We start from the raw sequence: 17,313 nt of genomic DNA, 5'->3' as shown, positions 1-17,313 counted from the left end.
GCTCTAAGATGCTTCTTTAGGAAAAGGTACAACGAGACACAAAAGGTTTTTCAATAATATTCAATGTGTCTAAGTGGGAAATAAAGGAGTACACTAACCAGAGACACAGGGGGTGAGGAAGAGGAGCAGCAGGATGAGGAAGATCATCTTCTCCCTGTGAGAGGACACACACACACACACACACACACACACACACACAGGTCACACATTAGAAAACATACAGTCTGTCTTTACCACATGACTTATTGCACAGAGGACTGACACCAGAAACAGTAACACATGTCTGACTCTAGGTGGCGCCAGATATCAACATTATATTTAATCTGAACTGAATCAGGAAATACTTTCTGCTTTGAGATCAGAGAACACAGACTGAAATACAGGACCAACTGAACCCCTTCAGTTTAGTTTCAGAATCTCTCTGAATAATAACAATAATAATACAAATAATCTATTGTTAATATTGTTATTTTATAAAACGGACAAGTCAAATCAAGACATCTGATTGGTTCTTAGCCGTGATATACTGATAGTATACCACGGGTAGAATTGTAAGTTACTTTTCACAACAAGTCAGTATCCCTCCGCGTCTGAGTAAAACAGTATACCGTTGGGCTGAAAACTGGAACAAGAAAGCAGCGGAGAAGTAACGGGCAGAAACCCTCCTTTTTACGCAGCGGTCCAGACATAGACATCAAACAGCAAAACATAGGCCTATTCAGTGTGCAGTTCCTTTGGCATTATGGCAGGGATATCTAGATACTTTCCAAGGTTTGACATAATGAATTGAGCTACTTTTAAAGCAAGCAACAATGTTTTCAAATCTGTAATCAAAGAGGTCCGCAAAAACACTATCGACCAATCAGATTGCTTGATTTGACTTGTCAGTTTTATATATTTCCATTTCTTCCGTTACGAAACAAACAAAGCATAAAATGGAAACATTTAAGATTAACTTCGACCTCCGGGGGGGTCTTACTATGGAGGAGTGGATTGAGGAGGAGTGTCTATCTCCAGAAGAAAAAAAAGCACCTAAACGACGACATGCGTGAAGAGCAGGTAGACCAACTGGAGAAGTACCACCATTCAAAAGCTTTCTGATGCGGGTCTTTAAACAAAGCAGAGACATGATGACCGTTAGTGGCCACAGGTGCGAAAGCTCTCTCCAGAGCTGCTGGAAGCCGAATCTCGGGGACCGGAGAAAGTGGAGCAATATTCTGACCACGCCAAGCAACAGCCTAGAACAACCTCAACCTATACAAGTAACCACGTAAGCCATGCTGCTGATGCTGGACAGGTTTTCAGTGGCTGCACAATAAACGGCAACATACAAATGAATGTAAATAAATAGCCAAATAATGGATCAACGCTCTCTGTCTTTTATGTTCGCTAGCTGTTAGTGTTGTTGCATAGCAACCACCTCGCACTATGTTTCGAGCAGAAGGCAACGGAGGGACTATTTTATTTTGAACATCATTATTTACTAATAAAAACTATTTAAATTAGAGTGTGTATTTTTCTTTCATATTGCCACACTTGGTAACCGTTTTATAAAAGCAATAGTGAATGTGCTTCGTGGGGAGAAAGAGACAGCTTTTGCATTCAGAAAAATTATAAGTGGCATGTCTTGTTTTATAAACCTCTTCTCATATTTTAAAATCTGAATTGAAAATGCTATTCGTGCTCATGATATCAAAATAATAACTAATGTTTGCTTAAACTAAAATAAGATAATGTAACCTTTAAGTATGGGATTAGTTTTGTATCATAAAGATAAAGCAACACTTTTTCAGAATAAAGCAAAACTATGAGTTTAAAAGAAAAAAAAACTCAAGCAAAATAAAATACATTTCAAAAATAAAACTATAAGTTGCAAACAAATCATTTGTGTAATCATGTAAACTATAAGTATTTTTTCTTTGTTTTAACATAGGTTTTTGTTTGCAGTTCTTGTTTCTTCTTTCTCAATGATCAGACTTTAGCTCTCGCTGCAGCACTCTCTTTTGCGCTCCCTCATTTTTTGTTTGAGATTCTGACACAAACCTCCCAGGTGGGCGGGACTTTCAGGGGTGCGTCCCCATTGGCTACTCAGTTTTTGAGTGACAGCCCAGTCCTCCAGCGATTGTACAGTGAAGGCAGCTGCGGTGCGGTAGCTAGCTGAGCATGGACAGAAGACCATGAAGCTAACTTCCCAAGACTGAGTAATCTGGCCAAGAAATATCTCTCCATTCCTGCCACCCTTCGGAGAGGGTTTTCAGTACGGGGGGTAACATTGTAACATGCCAAAGAGCATGCCTCAAGCCAGAGGCAGTAGACAGGCTTGTCTTCCTCGCGAAAAACATGTAGACAACTTCCTAGAAAGTTAAAGGGATGTTATTTTGTTTGAGGGTATTTTTTTATTATTCATTTCATTATCATTATTTATCAAGTTTTTTCAGGGATGGCCTAAAAGAGATTTTTTTTCCAGTTTGATTTAAAAAAAATCTTTGCACATTAATGACAGCCAAGTGCCGTGGTGCTGTTTTATTTTATTATTTTTATTCTTGAACAACTGATTTGTTCACATAGGCCTAGACTACTTGGTAATCTCATTTATTTGTATTGTGTTAATAAATAAAATATGTATTTAAATGTTGCCTTGGTCTGGTTTGTTTAGAAAAAAACAGAAACAAATCGAGGTTTAAATCGAAAATTGTCCATTAGTTAGAAAAAAATCGCGATTTTATTTTTAGGCCAAATCGCCCAGCCCTATACTAAATGTATATAATTTTCTCACAGGATATAGAATTAAACAACACCGGTTTTATCCATTGTGTATGAACGCTTCAGCTCTAAAGCAGTCTTTAATTGTTTGTCCTAAACATAGCAATATATGCTTTTGAAATGTAACATGTCTTTAAAAAATAATAGTATACAGTTTATATTGTGTATCACCTTAAGCTTAAAAATACATAGATGTGTTTTTTTAATCTATAAAATAAATAGACAAACAATTTATAAATCCCAAATTGGGAAATTATTTAACAGCAGCAGTGTGTTCAGGTATTAAAATATTTAAAGTTGGAATAAAGTATAAACTACACAACACAAGTATAATGCACTGCAATCCATAAGATAAATCCGATATGTCCATGAAAACCCCCCAGGAGACACCGACACTAACGTGGCCGAGTGGACTCCGGAGTTTGCTGCATGAGTTGCACTGTATGATCTGTGGTGTAGTGGGCTGTCACTCAAAAGCTGAGGAGCCAATGGGGACGCACCCCTGAAAGTCCCGCCCACCTGGGAGGTTTGTGTCAGAATCTCAAACGATATTTGTGGCTGCAGGATGTGTTCAAGGAGAACAGCAGGATTGAGGCTGTGAACTTTGTGCCAAGACAACCAGCGCTGAAATGATGACATGCGGCTATACATGTCATCATTGATCAGATTGGGGAGGGGACCAGAGAAGATTACGGTGTCCGACATTGTTTTAGCATAACTACACACCGACTCCAGATTAAGTTTGGTGCATTCTGATTGGCGTACACGAACATCATTACCACCGACGTGAATAACAATCCTACTGTATTTATGTTTATGTTTAGCTAGCAGTTTAAGATGCGCCTCAACGTCGCCCGCTCTGGCCCCCGGAATGCATGTGACTGTGGAGGCTTCGGTCTCTAAATTCACGTGTCTCATAATAGAGCTACCAATAACCAGAGTTGGCTTCTCAGCGGGTGTCTCGCTGAGTGGGGAATATCTGTTAGATACGTGAACGGGTTGGTGGGGACCTGCGGGTTTCGCGTTATGCCCCTTCTGAACAGTCACCCAGTCTCCCTGCTGCTCGGGAGTTGCCGGGGGACGGCTAATAGGAGCTACCTTTTGCCGGTCCGCACCGGCTAACATGGGCTTTACTGTAGCTGAGTTACTTTCTAAGATGCGGAGCCGGGCTTCTATGGCTATGATTCCCGCCTCCAACCTAACAACTATACTACATTAACACATGTACCGGTACCAGTAAAGGAGGTAGGGAAGTAACCAAACATGAGACAGTTAGAGCAGGAAATAGCACCCGAGGGTGGGGAAAGAGCCATGGCTGGCTATCAAGCTAAAGTAGCTACCGTTAGCAAACCCGAAAAGAGTGTAGGCAACTGTGGAGTTACAGTCGCTAAGAGAAGGAGAGTTGTGAGTGCTTAAGCTGTAGTAACGTGTGATTACAACGTCAGGCAGTTGCCGTGATCAAGAGTTTTAAAACGATCGATTAAGTTAAGATAATAAGCTATCAGCAACAGAACAGGCACACGGGATACCCGGAGATGACAACAACCGGAAGTTACAACATGCTTACCGCAATAGTGGTCCGTGTAGAAACAATAGTGGTCCGTGTAAATCAAAAATGATTTATTTGCAACTTATTTTTCAAATTAATTTTATTTTGCTTGACTTAGTTTTTTTTTTCTTTTAAACTCACAGTTTTGCTTTATTCTGAGAAAGTGTTGCTTTATCTTTATGATACAAAACTAATCCCATATTTAAGTTACTTACATTTGTATGAATATATTCAATGCGCATATTATTCTTCAAACTGTAAACTGTTTAACTAAAATAGACAATTAATATAGTTGTATGAGAATAACCTGAAAATGAAGTAGTATTTTTATGTACTTTTCTTATGATCACATACCGGTCTCTGTGTAGACTGTAAGGGAAACTTCTGTGTAGCAATGCAGTGGGAGTCACCGACTCAGGAGAGAGACACGGTAGAGCAGGAGCTTTGATGTCAAACGCTGATGATTTATTTGGAGTTTCGGCCGGATGATTCACATCACAAGTCACAGCAGCCTCGGTGAGACTGCATGGGTGAGTTGCCACGTCAATTCTGGAGCGCCTCTCTCTCGTCAGCCCATTTAACTGGTTTCACAGAAACTGCAGCAAAAGCAGATTCAACCGTGGGATTTGGAAAGAGCTTAATAAAAAAAGAGAAAGCCGGTGATACACGTTAGTCACAAAGTGAGGACATTGCTGTTTCAGACAGATGTTGTCCTTCCTGCTGTAGGTACACGGTGGGAGTGTCTCCGGGAGGATTTGGTAATTTGAGCCGCCCACAAGAAGCTGAAAACTCTTCCCCACGAAGCACTCATCCAAGTTTCTAGTTGTTTATCCACCAACAGAAAAGGTCACCCTTGATGTGTAAAGTCCTTTTTGGCATTTAAATGTAGAACAAAGCGTTAATTAAATATGTTTTAATTTATCTATTGTGTCTCATGCGATTCAGACATTAGGCAGAGCTCGTTCTCTTTCTTTCAGGAGTGAACCAGAGGCACAGTTTGGGTTTGAACAACGTTTCTGAGTCAATATCTTTCCAACTCGTTCTCTTATTTAGTTTAATGTGGTGCCTGTTCTCTATAAGAGGTTCAACAGGAGAGCGACAGGAAGCAGCAGTAAGAGACATTTAATTAATAAAGTAGAAACATGTGCTCTTACCTGTACATATTTGAGACCTCAGTGCTGACAGAGCTGCCATATCATGGTGAATATGTCCGATGAAGCTAGTTGGTGTTTCAACGAGGCTGTCTTGATGCAGAATCAGAAGGGGAAGTTCCTGCTGTTTTCTGTGGTCTGATGTACACTTCCTGTCCTGGTGTGAAGCATTCACTTTGCATATATTCTTATACTTCAGGAATCAGGCTGTAGGGGAGGAGAGAAAGTCCCCAGAAACCCTGTAAACCAGTGGTTTAAATAACGTTCAACACGTATAGTTAAAGAAGAAGAAGAAGGATCAATGACCTTACAGCCAAATGATGAAACTCACCGTGACTGAAATAAATAAATATATATAACACTTTACAGATGTTACATGGGGGACGTATGGAGTCTCATTTACTGATGTGACTGTTAGATGTCATGTTTCTATCTCATTGGCCTCAGAGCTGTCTGTCTGCTGGAGTCCCTTATTAAAAACCTGCTGTTCTCTGTCTGACTAGTGGACTGTAAGACGCTTTTACCTTGCGCTTTTATATCAGAGTTGATATACTGTCATGTCTAAGATCCCCAAATATCAGCCTGTAATGAAAAGCCACGGTTTCAAAGTCAACAAATACATGTATTAATGAGAGAACTCAGATGAACATAGCACTATTAAAGCACTCAACTTGATTTAGGAAGCTGATAAAGATTTCTTTCAAAGTGAAGCTTTTGACTGTGTAGCAAAAACTAAAGAACTTAAAGTAAATGTATTTTCCATTCAAATCTAGTTAGCGTACTGAAGGTCAAAGCAGTGATTGTCCAGTAAAATATAGTAGTAGTAAAATGTAATAGTAAAATTACTTTTCTGTAAATGTATTTAAAGAAAAAGTCCTGATCAGGCAGTAAAATGTACTTCAAGTTTGTGTAGTTAAATGACTCAAGTAAACTATAACCTGTTGGCTCTAGTTTGATCTGCAGCAGTGTTTCATATTCTTTAAGATCATCATATGTTTGTATCTCTAAAAAACCTGTGTTCAGATTTGTGACGAGGCTGATCCAAGAGGCGTTTCAAGGTTAACAAGGAGGAGAAGTTTCTCAACACATGAAGCTCAGTGCAAGCTCAGCAGGAAGACGGTCTTTCTAATCTGTCATTCACACATTTCCATTTGACTACGCTCACTGTCGTCTCTATTCGAAGCCAATCACAGCACATCGTCAGACCTTCAGTCATTGCAGGTGACTCAACCGCTGCCGTGGTTTTTTTTCCCCCCTAAGTGAGGGGGGGGGGGGGGGGCAGTCCATGTAAACATTTATAAATAAAACACATACTTTTAAAAAACTTAAAATGGTCAAAACTCAAGAAATGGTGTTTCTCCAGGATGGTACAGTGGTGGTATGAATGAGGCTTTCTGTCAAACACCTTGATAGCTCTCTTGAACAGCTGTTCTATGGGTTTCAGGTTTGTGGCTCAAGCAAACGACCAGTTTGTCAAACAGTATTCAATGTGGGATAGAATCAGTGGAGGTCTGACTTTGCAGCATTGACAGTTAAGAAAGGACTAATTTGTTTAAAATGTTGCAAGTTGAATTTAATGGTATTTGATACTTTCTTAATATGTTTCTTAAAAGTCAAGTGCGAGTCCTGTCTGACTAGTGGACTGTAAGACCCTCGTTTATATATCAGTTTGATAAACTGCTATGTCCAAGAATGAAAGGCTACGATCTCAAAGTCAACAAATACATTTATTAATGAGATAACTCAGACGAACATAGCACTATTAAAGCACTACACTTGATTTAGTGAATCCACAGTTCCACTTTCTGAGCTGAGAAAGATGTTATTGTGTTTCCTGAAGTCACAAACCGCGAATGATCTGTATACAGTTTCATATGACTGCTTCTGTTACTTTGTGGTCCCCCAAAAGAGTGTTCTTCTTCTTCTCATTTATCACCTATATTTACTCTGGTAGGATGCTGCACTACTGAGATGACGATATACAATTTCCAAAGAATAACTTCAAACATGTGGTTCAACAGTTTGCGCTCAGTCCTGTAGTTCCTGTGAGGAGACAGTGAGAAGTGTGTGTGGCTGCTACGTCCCCACTAGGAGATGAGGAAAGCAACATACACCAGTTGGAATTGGTAAATATTATAAAGAGTTTATTAAAGGTTAACAAAATGGCAGGCAAGCGGGCTGGAACAAACAAAAAGGCCACGAGGGCGCAGGTTAAAGTGAGCAACCGAACAAAGGGAGCACTCTAAAAAGGGAGCCTAATTAAATACCAACGAATAACCAAAATATCAAGGAGGATGATAACATGCCCTCCCTTCAGTGAACAAACAGACGTTTCTTGGCTCAGTATCAAGACATGAAGGAAAGCGAGATTCCTCTGCAGTTGTTTCTGGCTAAGAGGGAGATTTAGTGTATGTGTTGAGCAACGTCTCCACCTTGTTAACCTTCAATACAGTCTCTAAAAAGCCTCTTGGATCAAATCTGAACACAGTTTTTCTGAGAAACTCATGAAAAGTTACTTTTTAAGGATACATGGTTCAGTGTTTGATGGACTTAAAACCACTAAAGCAGGAACATAATATCCAATTACAATGAGGAAAATGTGAGGAATATGAAAAGATTTGAAAACATCAATTTCAAAAATGAGAAATTATAAAATGCTACTTGATAGACGATTACTTTTACTTGCAATACTTTAGGTACATTTAGCTGATAATACTTGTGTATTATACAAGTAAGACTTTGAATGCAGGACTTTAACTTGTAATTAAGTATTTTGACAATAATGTATTGGTACTTTTACTTTAAGTATATGAACACTTCTTCCACTGCAGCTACAGACTCATTGAATCCACTGTGAATATAACCACAGAGCTCAGTTTCTACTTCTTCCTGATGAAGGACAGGTCAGTGTCTATTTTACACACGCTCTGTGTGTGTGTGTGTGTGTGTGTGTGTGTGTGTGTGTGTGTGTGTGTGTGTGTGTGTGTGTGTGTGTGTGTGTGTGTGTGTGTGTGTGTGTGTGTGTGTGTGTGTGTGTGTGTGTGTGTGTGTGTGATATGTTGAAAGCAAATACATGATGCTTCATTGATTATGGTGCAAGGTGGAGGTGGGCTGGTTAAATACTGTGGGGTGATTGGATAAAGGGAAAAGGGTGAGCATGTGAAAAGTTACAGACTGATGCTATCTGGTGGACGGAAGGAGAAGTGCATGTTTGGAGTGAAATGCATGTGGGAACAGGAATGTTTCCAATAAATACAGTGGAGGAAATAATTATTTGATCCCTTGCAGATTTTGTAAGTTTGCCCACTTATGCTGCGTTCACACCGGATGCGATGCGATGTTTGGGGGCGGCGCGATTACATGTAAAGTCAATGCAGAGACGCGGACAGACGCAAATTCACTCCGACGGCGAGCATGAAGCGGCGGACGCGGCGCGAATCACGCGATTGATATGATGAATTGGAAATGGGGGACCCTGATGTAAACAAGACGAAAGTCTTTCTCTGGTCTGCATCCCCTTAACAATTGTATGTTTTGAGCTGTACTGTACCCAATATAGAAGCTGTTAATAAACCTTTCAATCAATCAATCAATCAATCAATTGAGGCGATAGAAGGGGGCTGCGTCAAACGCGAGAGTTCAATTTTTTCAACTCGAGCGTCAAATTCACGTGACGTATTCTCGCGGAAGCCAATCAGCGTTGGGATTCCTTCTGACGTCCCTCTGACGTCCTGCTGTTGATCAGTTGTAAAGATGGAAGAGATGATCGTTGTGGCTGTGAGTGGGTTCCCTGAGATATACGATACACTTCCACAGAAGGTACAAAGCAGCAATAGTTGTTCCTCCATAGTCAAGGACAGAAATAACCAAAACGATCTTGCATGGACGTGTAAACAACCTCAACTGTCTGTTTTGAATTACGCGATATAACAAACTGTAAGCCGCGGTGAAACTCGAGCGTTGAGAGCGAAGCGAATATTCGCATCACGTCCGGTGTGAACGCAGCATAACAAAGAAAATAACAATCTATAATTGTAATGGTAGGTTTATTTTAACAGTGAGAGAAAGAATATTCTTACTCCTCTCTGAATCCTGGCTAGCCCCCTCCATCACCGAATGAGCTTCTTCTTTAGCCACTCCTGTGTTGCCTTGGCCGTATGTGCAGGGTCATTGTCCTGCTGGAAGACCCCTCCATGACCCATTTTCACTGTCCTGACTCCTGGCCAAAATGAAGACACAAAAACCCACAAACACTTCGGCACATTGGTGTAACATATAAAACAAAACTGTATTAAATCATGCAATATTTTAACCATTTTATTTTGACATGAAACAAAGTATTTATTTATTTTATTTAAGAAATGAATTATGTTATTCTTCCGTGAGTTTCACCCCACTCCTCGCTCCAATGACAATTTGACCATTTAATAATAACTTGGATTTCTATAGCGCCTTTCATACCCAAGGTCGCTTTACAAGGAAGAACAGAACAGAATTTAGTAAAGTAAAAAGCAAAACGTATAAACGCCTCGCAGACAATCTTCCATTTACTGGTTTAAGATACTCACAGGATTCACAACAGGACGTTTAAATATCATTGGCTACTGCTCACCGATCTGCCGTTCATAGTGGAAACGCCCCCTCTGTAACTCTAGCTGTGAACCAGAGCCATGTGAACTACTCCTGTTGTAATCGGACATGAAAACAAAACAGACCTGTCAGCACTGAGGTCTCTGCAGCCTGAACTATTTAAAGGTAAGAACACATGCTTCTACTTTATTAAATACATATATCTTACTGCTGCTTTCTGTCGCTCTCCTGTTGAGATGAACCTCTTTTCTCTATCGCTGCAAGAAACAGGAACTGTCCTCACTTTGTGACTAACGTATATTATCAGCTCTTTCCAAATCCCCCGGTTTAATCTGCTTCTGCTGCAGTTTCTGTGAACAAAGTGCACAAACTAATAAACACGTCTGCACTCTCTGCACACAGAGACCGGTATGTGATCATAGGAAAAGTACATACAAATACTACTTCATTTTCAGGTTATTCTCATACAACTATTTTAATTGTCTATTTTAGTTAAACAGTTTACAGTTTGAAGAATAATATGCGCATTGAATATATTCATACAAATGTAAGAAACTTAAAGGTTACATTATATTATTATTTTAATTTGTGTAACTTGGTACCAGTGTCTAGTTTGTGAAAACATGCAGGAACGTTTTAGGAACCATCTGCTCTTGATATAAAAGCGGGAACCAATGTTTGTTGTGGTCTCGCTCGTCTCGCTGGAAGGGTAAGCACATATTGGTTCTTATTTTTATATCATGAGCACGAATAGCATTTTGTATTCAGATTTTAAAATATGAGAAGAGGTTTATCATAAAGACATGCCACTTATACTATAATGTGTCTCTCCCGTCCCGAGAAATGATGTTACGAATCCATGGTCGACAGATTGGAGATAGGAGAAGCTTTCTCACTGCAGTTCCCTCCGCTTTACATGAACAGAGAGAATAATGTTGACAGTGGCACCGAGGCAGGGTTTGTCTTGGCAACTGGAGTTTTCTACAGTTTACTCAAGCTGGATTTTATCTTCAGAAAACACGTCATCTCAGTATCCTCTCTCCTCTCCTCTTTCCTCTCTCCATCTCAGTAAAGTACTGCGGTCATGCGAGCCTCCACTTCGGAAAGCACAGTCAAGCCAGCCCGCACGTGGTTGTATTGCGGTGCGCGAATATCCTGCATTACGGTAGAGCGTAGAGGCCTGGAAAAACTGCCTTCAAAATAAGAGCGCTTACTCGGTCAATATAAAATATACCTAAAAAACATACCAAACATATTCATACATACTGGAACTTAAATTAAGAAATATGTAGGCTACTATATCATGTGATCAATAATTATTTTAAACAAACTACGTATAACTACCACATTATAACTGAGTGAATGTAAAACTTAAGGAGTTTCAAAATAAAATACCTTTGAAATCTCATATATGGGTCCATCTGTTTTTAGATAGGAATAAAACAAAAACTCTCCAGTATCAAAAACTAATATCACTCCAGGGGGATAGCAGGACACCCCATCTAGTCACTCAGAGAATATCAGGACAATCTGATGTAGAGTTTCACCCTGAAGTGAAATAAGTCTCTGATACTGAGGAGTTTTTGTTTTAGTCTTATCTAAAAACAGAGGGATGATAGCTCATATATGAGACTTCAAAAGTATTTTATTTTGAAACTCCTCAAGTTTTAAATTCACTCAGTTATATGTGTATGTCTGATGGGCAGAACTGTGTGGTATAATGAGACAATAACAGGCTACAGATGCAGACATATACAAACACACACACACACATATATATATATATATATGTTATACACAATGTTCTGCTTTCTTCACCTCAGCAGCTTTTCTCACTTTAAACATCACGTCACGATTAAAGCAGTTACATTATAAAAGTAGCCTAACATCCAGGGGACATGTGATTAGTGAGTAAACAAACTGTAAAGATCAGAAAGTCTGATGCACATTTGATCATCTTAAATAACTTAAATAAATAGTCCGGCCGTGCGTCACGCCTCGTTTGAACATCACCGAAAATACATCTCAGAGGAAACATCAGTGTATCCTCGATTATAGCTCCTCCAGAGAGACTCCTCTCTCCTCTCTCCTCTTTCCTCTCTCCTCGATGTGCATTTAGAGAAATGAGATGTCCTTCAACATGGCGCAATGACATCGATTTCCGGGTCACTACCAGAGGAGCGAGCAGGCGGATATTAGAGAAATGGCTTTTATTTTCTAATGTGTGACCTTTGACCTCTGATGTGTGTGTCCTCTCACAGGAAGAAGATGATTGTCCTCACCCCACTGTTCCTCTTCCTCTCCTCCTGTGTCTCTGGTTAGTTTGTCTCTTCAAAGATGTTCTTAGTGTCTCCTCCACAGAAACATATAGTTTAAAGAGTCCCTCTGTGTCTCCTCCACAGGAACATATAGTTTAAAGAGTCCCTCTGTGTCTCCTCCACAGAAACATATAGTTTAAAGAGTCCCTCTGTGTCTCCTCCACAGGAACATATTTAAAGAGTCCCTCTGTGTCTCCTCCACAGAAACATATAGTTTAAAGAGTCCCTCTGTGTCTCCTCCACAGGAACATAGCTGCAGTTTAAAGAGTCCCTCTGTGTCTCCTCCACAGGAACATATTTAAAGAGTCCCTCTGTGTCTCCTCCACAGGAACATATTTAAAGAGTCCCTCTGTGTCTCCTCCACAGAAATATATAGTTTAAAGAGTCCCTCTGTGACTCCTCCACAGGAACATAGCTGCAGTTTAAAGAGTCCCTCTGTGTCTCCTCCACAGGAACATATTTAAAGAGTCCCTCTGTGTCTCCTCCACAGGAACATATCTAAAGTTTAAAGAGTCCCTCTGTGTCTCCTCCACAGCAATACAGCTGCAGTTTAAAGAGTCCCTCTGTGTCTCCTCGACAGGAACATAGCTGCAGTTTAAAGAGTCCCTCTGTGTCTCCTCCACAGGAACATAGCTGCAGTTTAAAGAGTCCATCTGTGTCTCCTCCACAGAAATATAGCTGCAGTTTAAAGAGTCGCTCTGTGTGTGCTCCACAGGAACATATTTAAAGAGTCCCTCTGTGTATCCTCCACAGGAACATAGCTGCAGTTTAAAGAGTCCCTCTGTGTCTCCTCCACAGGAACATATTGTTTAAAGAGTCCCTCTGTGTCTCCTCCACAGAAACATATAGTTTACAGAGTCCCTCTGTGTCTCCTCCACAGAAACATAAAGTTTAAAGAGTCCCTCTATGTCTCCTCCACAAGAACATAGCTGCAGTTTAAAGAGTCCCTCTGTGTCTCCTCCACAAGAACATAGCTGCAGTTTAAATAGTCCCTCTGTGTCTCCTCCACAGGAACAAAGCTGCAGTTTAAAGAGTCCCTCTGTGTCTCCTCCACAGGAACATATAGTTTACAGAGTCCCTCTGTGTCTCCTCCACAGAAACATAAAGTTTAAAGAGTCCCTCTATGTCTCCTCCACAAGAACATAGCTGCAGTTTAAAGAGTCCCTCTGTGTCTCCTCCACAAGAACATAGCTGCAGTTTAAATAGTCCCTCTGTGTCTCCTCCACAGAAACATATAGTTTACAGAGTCCCTCTGTGTCTCCTCCACAGAAACATAAAGTTTAAAGAGTCCCTCTATGTCTCCTCCACAAGAACATAGCTGCAGTTTAAAGAGTCCCTCTGTGTCTCCTCCACAAGAACATAGCTGCAGTTTAAAGAGTCCCTCTGTGTCTCCTCCACAGAAACATATAGTTTACAGAGTCCCTCTGTGTCTCCTCCACAGAAACATAAAGTTTAAAGAGTCCCTCTATGTCTCCTCCACAAGAACATAGCTGCAGTTTAAAGAGTCCCTCTGTGTCTCCTCCACAAGAACATAGCTGCAGTTTAAATAGTCCCTCTGTGTCTCCTCCACAGGAACAAAGCTGCAGTTTAAAGAGTCCCTCTGTGTCTCCTCCACAGGAACATAACTGCAGTTTAAAGAGTCCCTCTGTGTCTCCTCCACAGGAACATTTGTAGTGAATGTGACTCAGACTTCCTATCAGGCAGAGGAGAACCAGAACATCACCTTGGAGGGGACCTTCAGCTCCAGAACAGACACTTCTCTCAGATCCATTTATATCTACTGTGAGCTGTCTACTGAGAGCAGACCCTACGTCCTGTTTCATCTATACAAAGGTGATGAACTCCCAGAGTCTCAGGATCCACAGTTTGCAGGACGAGTCCAGTGGGACAAAGACGTCCTCCCAGAAGGACGCCTCACATTTCATGTCTCCAGACTCAGGACCAATGACTCTGGGTTTTATGTGTGTGACATCCTCGTCAGACCTGATGGGAGTAACTATAGGAGATGCTGGCTCAACGTCACTGGTGAGTAATCTCAGTAGAAGTCTAGAGGCTCCATAGAGCCAAATACTAATGCATCTACGTCCAGTATGTTGCCGCTAATATTGGATCATATTCGCCAATAATTGAACAGTTAACAGTTGGAAAAGGAAAAAGCAGATTCTCAACAAAGTATGAATGAAAGACCAAAAGAGTCCTGCTGCTCAAATCTTAAAGGTCCCGTGTCATGGCCATTTCTACTGATCATAGTTCCATTGTTGAGGTCTACTAGAATAGATTTACATTGTGCAATTTTCCAAACTCACATTGGTTTCTCACAGCATCTCTGTATAGTATGTATATTCACTCTCTGTCCTAAACGGCTTGTTGGAGCTCCTGAACCCCCCCCCCCCCCCCCTCCCCCCTCCCTGTGAGCCCAGTGTGCTCTGATTGGTCAGCTCTCCCACTGGCTCGCTGCTGCGAGGAGCTGACAGTGTGAGCTGGCTTACTGGTGTGGTTTCCTGCTTGCTGCGAGACAGCGAGACATCGCGAATGGACGCGGGAAGGGGGGGGGGTGCTGAGTGGGCTGCAGCAGCCCATTGCGAAGCTCCACTCGCACCCGCATCCCCCCCGCACCCCCAAACACACCAACAGTAGGACCATTTGATATGGGCACGTCACTGTACCCAGGATGAAAACAATGGAAAAAGAGAAATGTCCAACGAGGCGTTCTGGGGCAGCACAGACAGGTCTTCTCTGTGTTAGAGTTTTACTCGCTACAGGGTGCACTTTGAGGGTTTGTGACTCTGCAGACCGTTTACATGCAGAGAAACCTTCATAACACATAAGGGGACGGGTAATAACCGGAAAAGCATGACATGGGACCTTTTAAAGGAACTAGATTGACCTCATTGTCTTTGAAACTTAAAAAAAATCAGGAGAACTGTTAAACAATAACACTATTCACTATTCAAGCGGAAAACCAGAAAAGCATGACATGGCACCTTTAAGAACGGCTTGTTTTAATGCTTTCAAATGTGCAAAACTCATTTTAAAATAAAACTTTGCACTCAAACCAACTGTGATCCAAACCAGCCCCACACAGAACTCATTTTAGTGGAGAAGGGGAAACTGAGAAGCTGGAACCACAGGATGTTTTTCAGAAGAATGAAGGTTGCAGATTGTCATGTTTTCACTCTAGATTAAACCTGTTATATATTAACACTAAAATGGTTCCTCATGTTATTTTCTGTCCTTTTCCACAGCTGCTAAAGAGCTCGAACCTCAGAGACCATCAGAGAGTCCACATGCAGAGAGTCTGAGAGGACTCTGGCTTATCGTTGGAGTTTCAGCAGCTCTTCTGATTCTCTTTTTCGTCACTATTGCCTGCATTGTTTTATTAAGAGCTAATAGAAGAACCCACAATGCAGCCATACAGATGGAGAGTTCATCAGAAAAACAAACCATCCGGACTAACATGTCTCCGTCGGAATCTGAGCATGAAGTGAGACTCTCCAACATCTGATTCAAGAGTCAGAAAAGAGCTCAGTGTAACCTCTGTAAAGTGTTTTTATACTTATTTATTGTTTTATCATTGAGCTGTAAGGTCATCAAACCATGCTGCATTTAATGTGCTTTTAGAAATGTTAGACATTGTAAAGAAATCCCTTTTTATTTACTTTTGTACTTATTCTGCACAATCTGCATTAGAAATGTTGAATTGGATCGACTGAATGTAAAAATGTTTTATTCCTTTCTGTTATAATAAAAGTGTTTATTATTTTACACTATTGTTCATCTTCATGTCTCTCTGTTTCATGAACACTGCAGCTGCCTATAGAGCGGTGCAGGGATGACGTATTTACCCGGGAGTAAGCTGCGCATGGGTTCCCTCGACAAAAAAGCAATGGGATTTCTCCATAGGATTTTGGTGAATAATAATAATGCATCACATTTTTTATTAGAGCGCTTTTGCAGATGCCCAAAGCGCTTTCCAATTACACATTACACATATTAGACATGTAAGAGTCAATACTGTGGACATTACCCACAGGAGCAAATTCCAAGACCTTTGGAAAAACTGAAGAAATGCCGCCAAAACTGAATACTTGACGTGGATCATAAATATATCAACAATTAAACATCTTCAAATTCTCTTCACACAATACATCTCCTTGCAGTATCAACACTAATTCGGCTGACTTTTACATTTGATCTAATTCGTAGATAGGTTATACGCCGACACGTAAATGTAGCAGAGTGCGTGACTCCACCACGTACTGCGGTGTTAAAGGTGGGGTATGTAAGTTTCAGAAACCGGCTCGAGATACACTTGTTATATTCCATGGAATGCTCTTAACATCCCGATAGCAATGAATATCTGAAGTGCTTTGACAACAAATCCATTAAAAAATGTCATCTGTGGAAGCCCGGCTAAACGGATTGGATTGCCGCCCTGTCTGTCAGCCTTCCGTCTCGTGCACGCACAAATGTATCTCGTGCCCTCATTGGGCGTGCATTGCAGCAGTACTTCAATGACTCGCCAGCAACAGGCGGCCACTTTCACCAGTCTGCTGACGTCATGTGCGCGTTCCTGTGTGTTGGAGGAGGTGCTCTGTAAGGAAGTCTGAAGGAAGGGGCGGATTATTTTCGGCTGTGTACTTTCAAATGTTACTGCACTCGAGCCGGTTTCTGAAACTTACCTACCCCACCTTTAAGGAGTCGTGGTGGAGTCATGCATTCTGGTGAGACCAGGTTGGCAGTACTATAAGGACATGTGGGAAGCAGCTGTCCCAATGAAAAGTTAGAGCCATCTTGGAAATTATAGTTGTAATCGTGAATTAATAAATGATAGCACTCGGCATATGCCTTTGTAGACAAATGATACCTGCCTATGCTGACATATCAAAGTCTCTGCAGAGCACGACACATGGCCAAAAACACTGAGACCAAATGACCTTTG

General features: G+C 41.0%; 3 protein-coding genes across 10 annotated transcripts in view; 2 read left to right on the top strand and 1 right to left on the bottom strand.

The window, feature by feature from the left end:
- LOC117540834 (myelin-oligodendrocyte glycoprotein-like) overlaps window positions 1-17,313 on the top strand; it is a 122,388-nt gene that overhangs the window by 77,970 nt on the left and 27,105 nt on the right. The gene's annotated exons all lie outside the window — the stretch shown is intronic.
- The window catches only part of LOC117540748, a 118,010-nt gene that overhangs the window by 87,321 nt on the left and 13,376 nt on the right, over window positions 1-17,313 (bottom strand). Inside the window, exons 1-3 of one of the 7 annotated variants that reach the window (XM_034207575.1) lie at window positions 5,467-5,654; window positions 4,667-4,948; window positions 99-154 (exon numbers count right to left, since the gene is read on the bottom strand). In XM_034207575.1, coding sequence (XP_034063466.1) covers window positions 99-147 — 49 coding nt within the window. In that variant the 5' untranslated portion in view covers window positions 148-154; window positions 4,667-4,948; window positions 5,467-5,654. Of the gene's footprint in view, window positions 1-98; window positions 155-4,666; window positions 5,153-5,466; window positions 5,655-9,542; window positions 9,748-17,313 lie in introns of those variants that run through there. The other 6 variants (XM_034207603.1, XM_034207566.1, XM_034207612.1 and 3 more) reach the window with 6 other exon arrangements.
- On the top strand, window positions 9,911-16,043 carry LOC117540784. The gene is made up of 4 exons (XM_034207634.1): window positions 9,911-10,218; window positions 12,315-12,370; window positions 14,034-14,396; window positions 15,617-16,043. The coding sequence occupies exons 2-4, from the start codon at window positions 12,322-12,324 to the stop codon at window positions 15,874-15,876; spliced, it is 672 nt and encodes a 223-aa protein (XP_034063525.1). The 5' UTR covers window positions 9,911-10,218; window positions 12,315-12,321; the 3' UTR covers window positions 15,877-16,043.

The sequence above is a fragment of the Gymnodraco acuticeps genome, unplaced genomic scaffold, assembly GCF_902827175.1.
Source record: "Gymnodraco acuticeps unplaced genomic scaffold, fGymAcu1.1, whole genome shotgun sequence".
In the NCBI taxonomy this organism is placed as follows: domain Eukaryota; kingdom Metazoa; phylum Chordata; class Actinopteri; order Perciformes; family Bathydraconidae; genus Gymnodraco; species Gymnodraco acuticeps.
The sequence above is the reverse complement of the archived record's forward strand: the minus strand, read 5'-3'. Positions and strand labels throughout refer to the sequence as shown.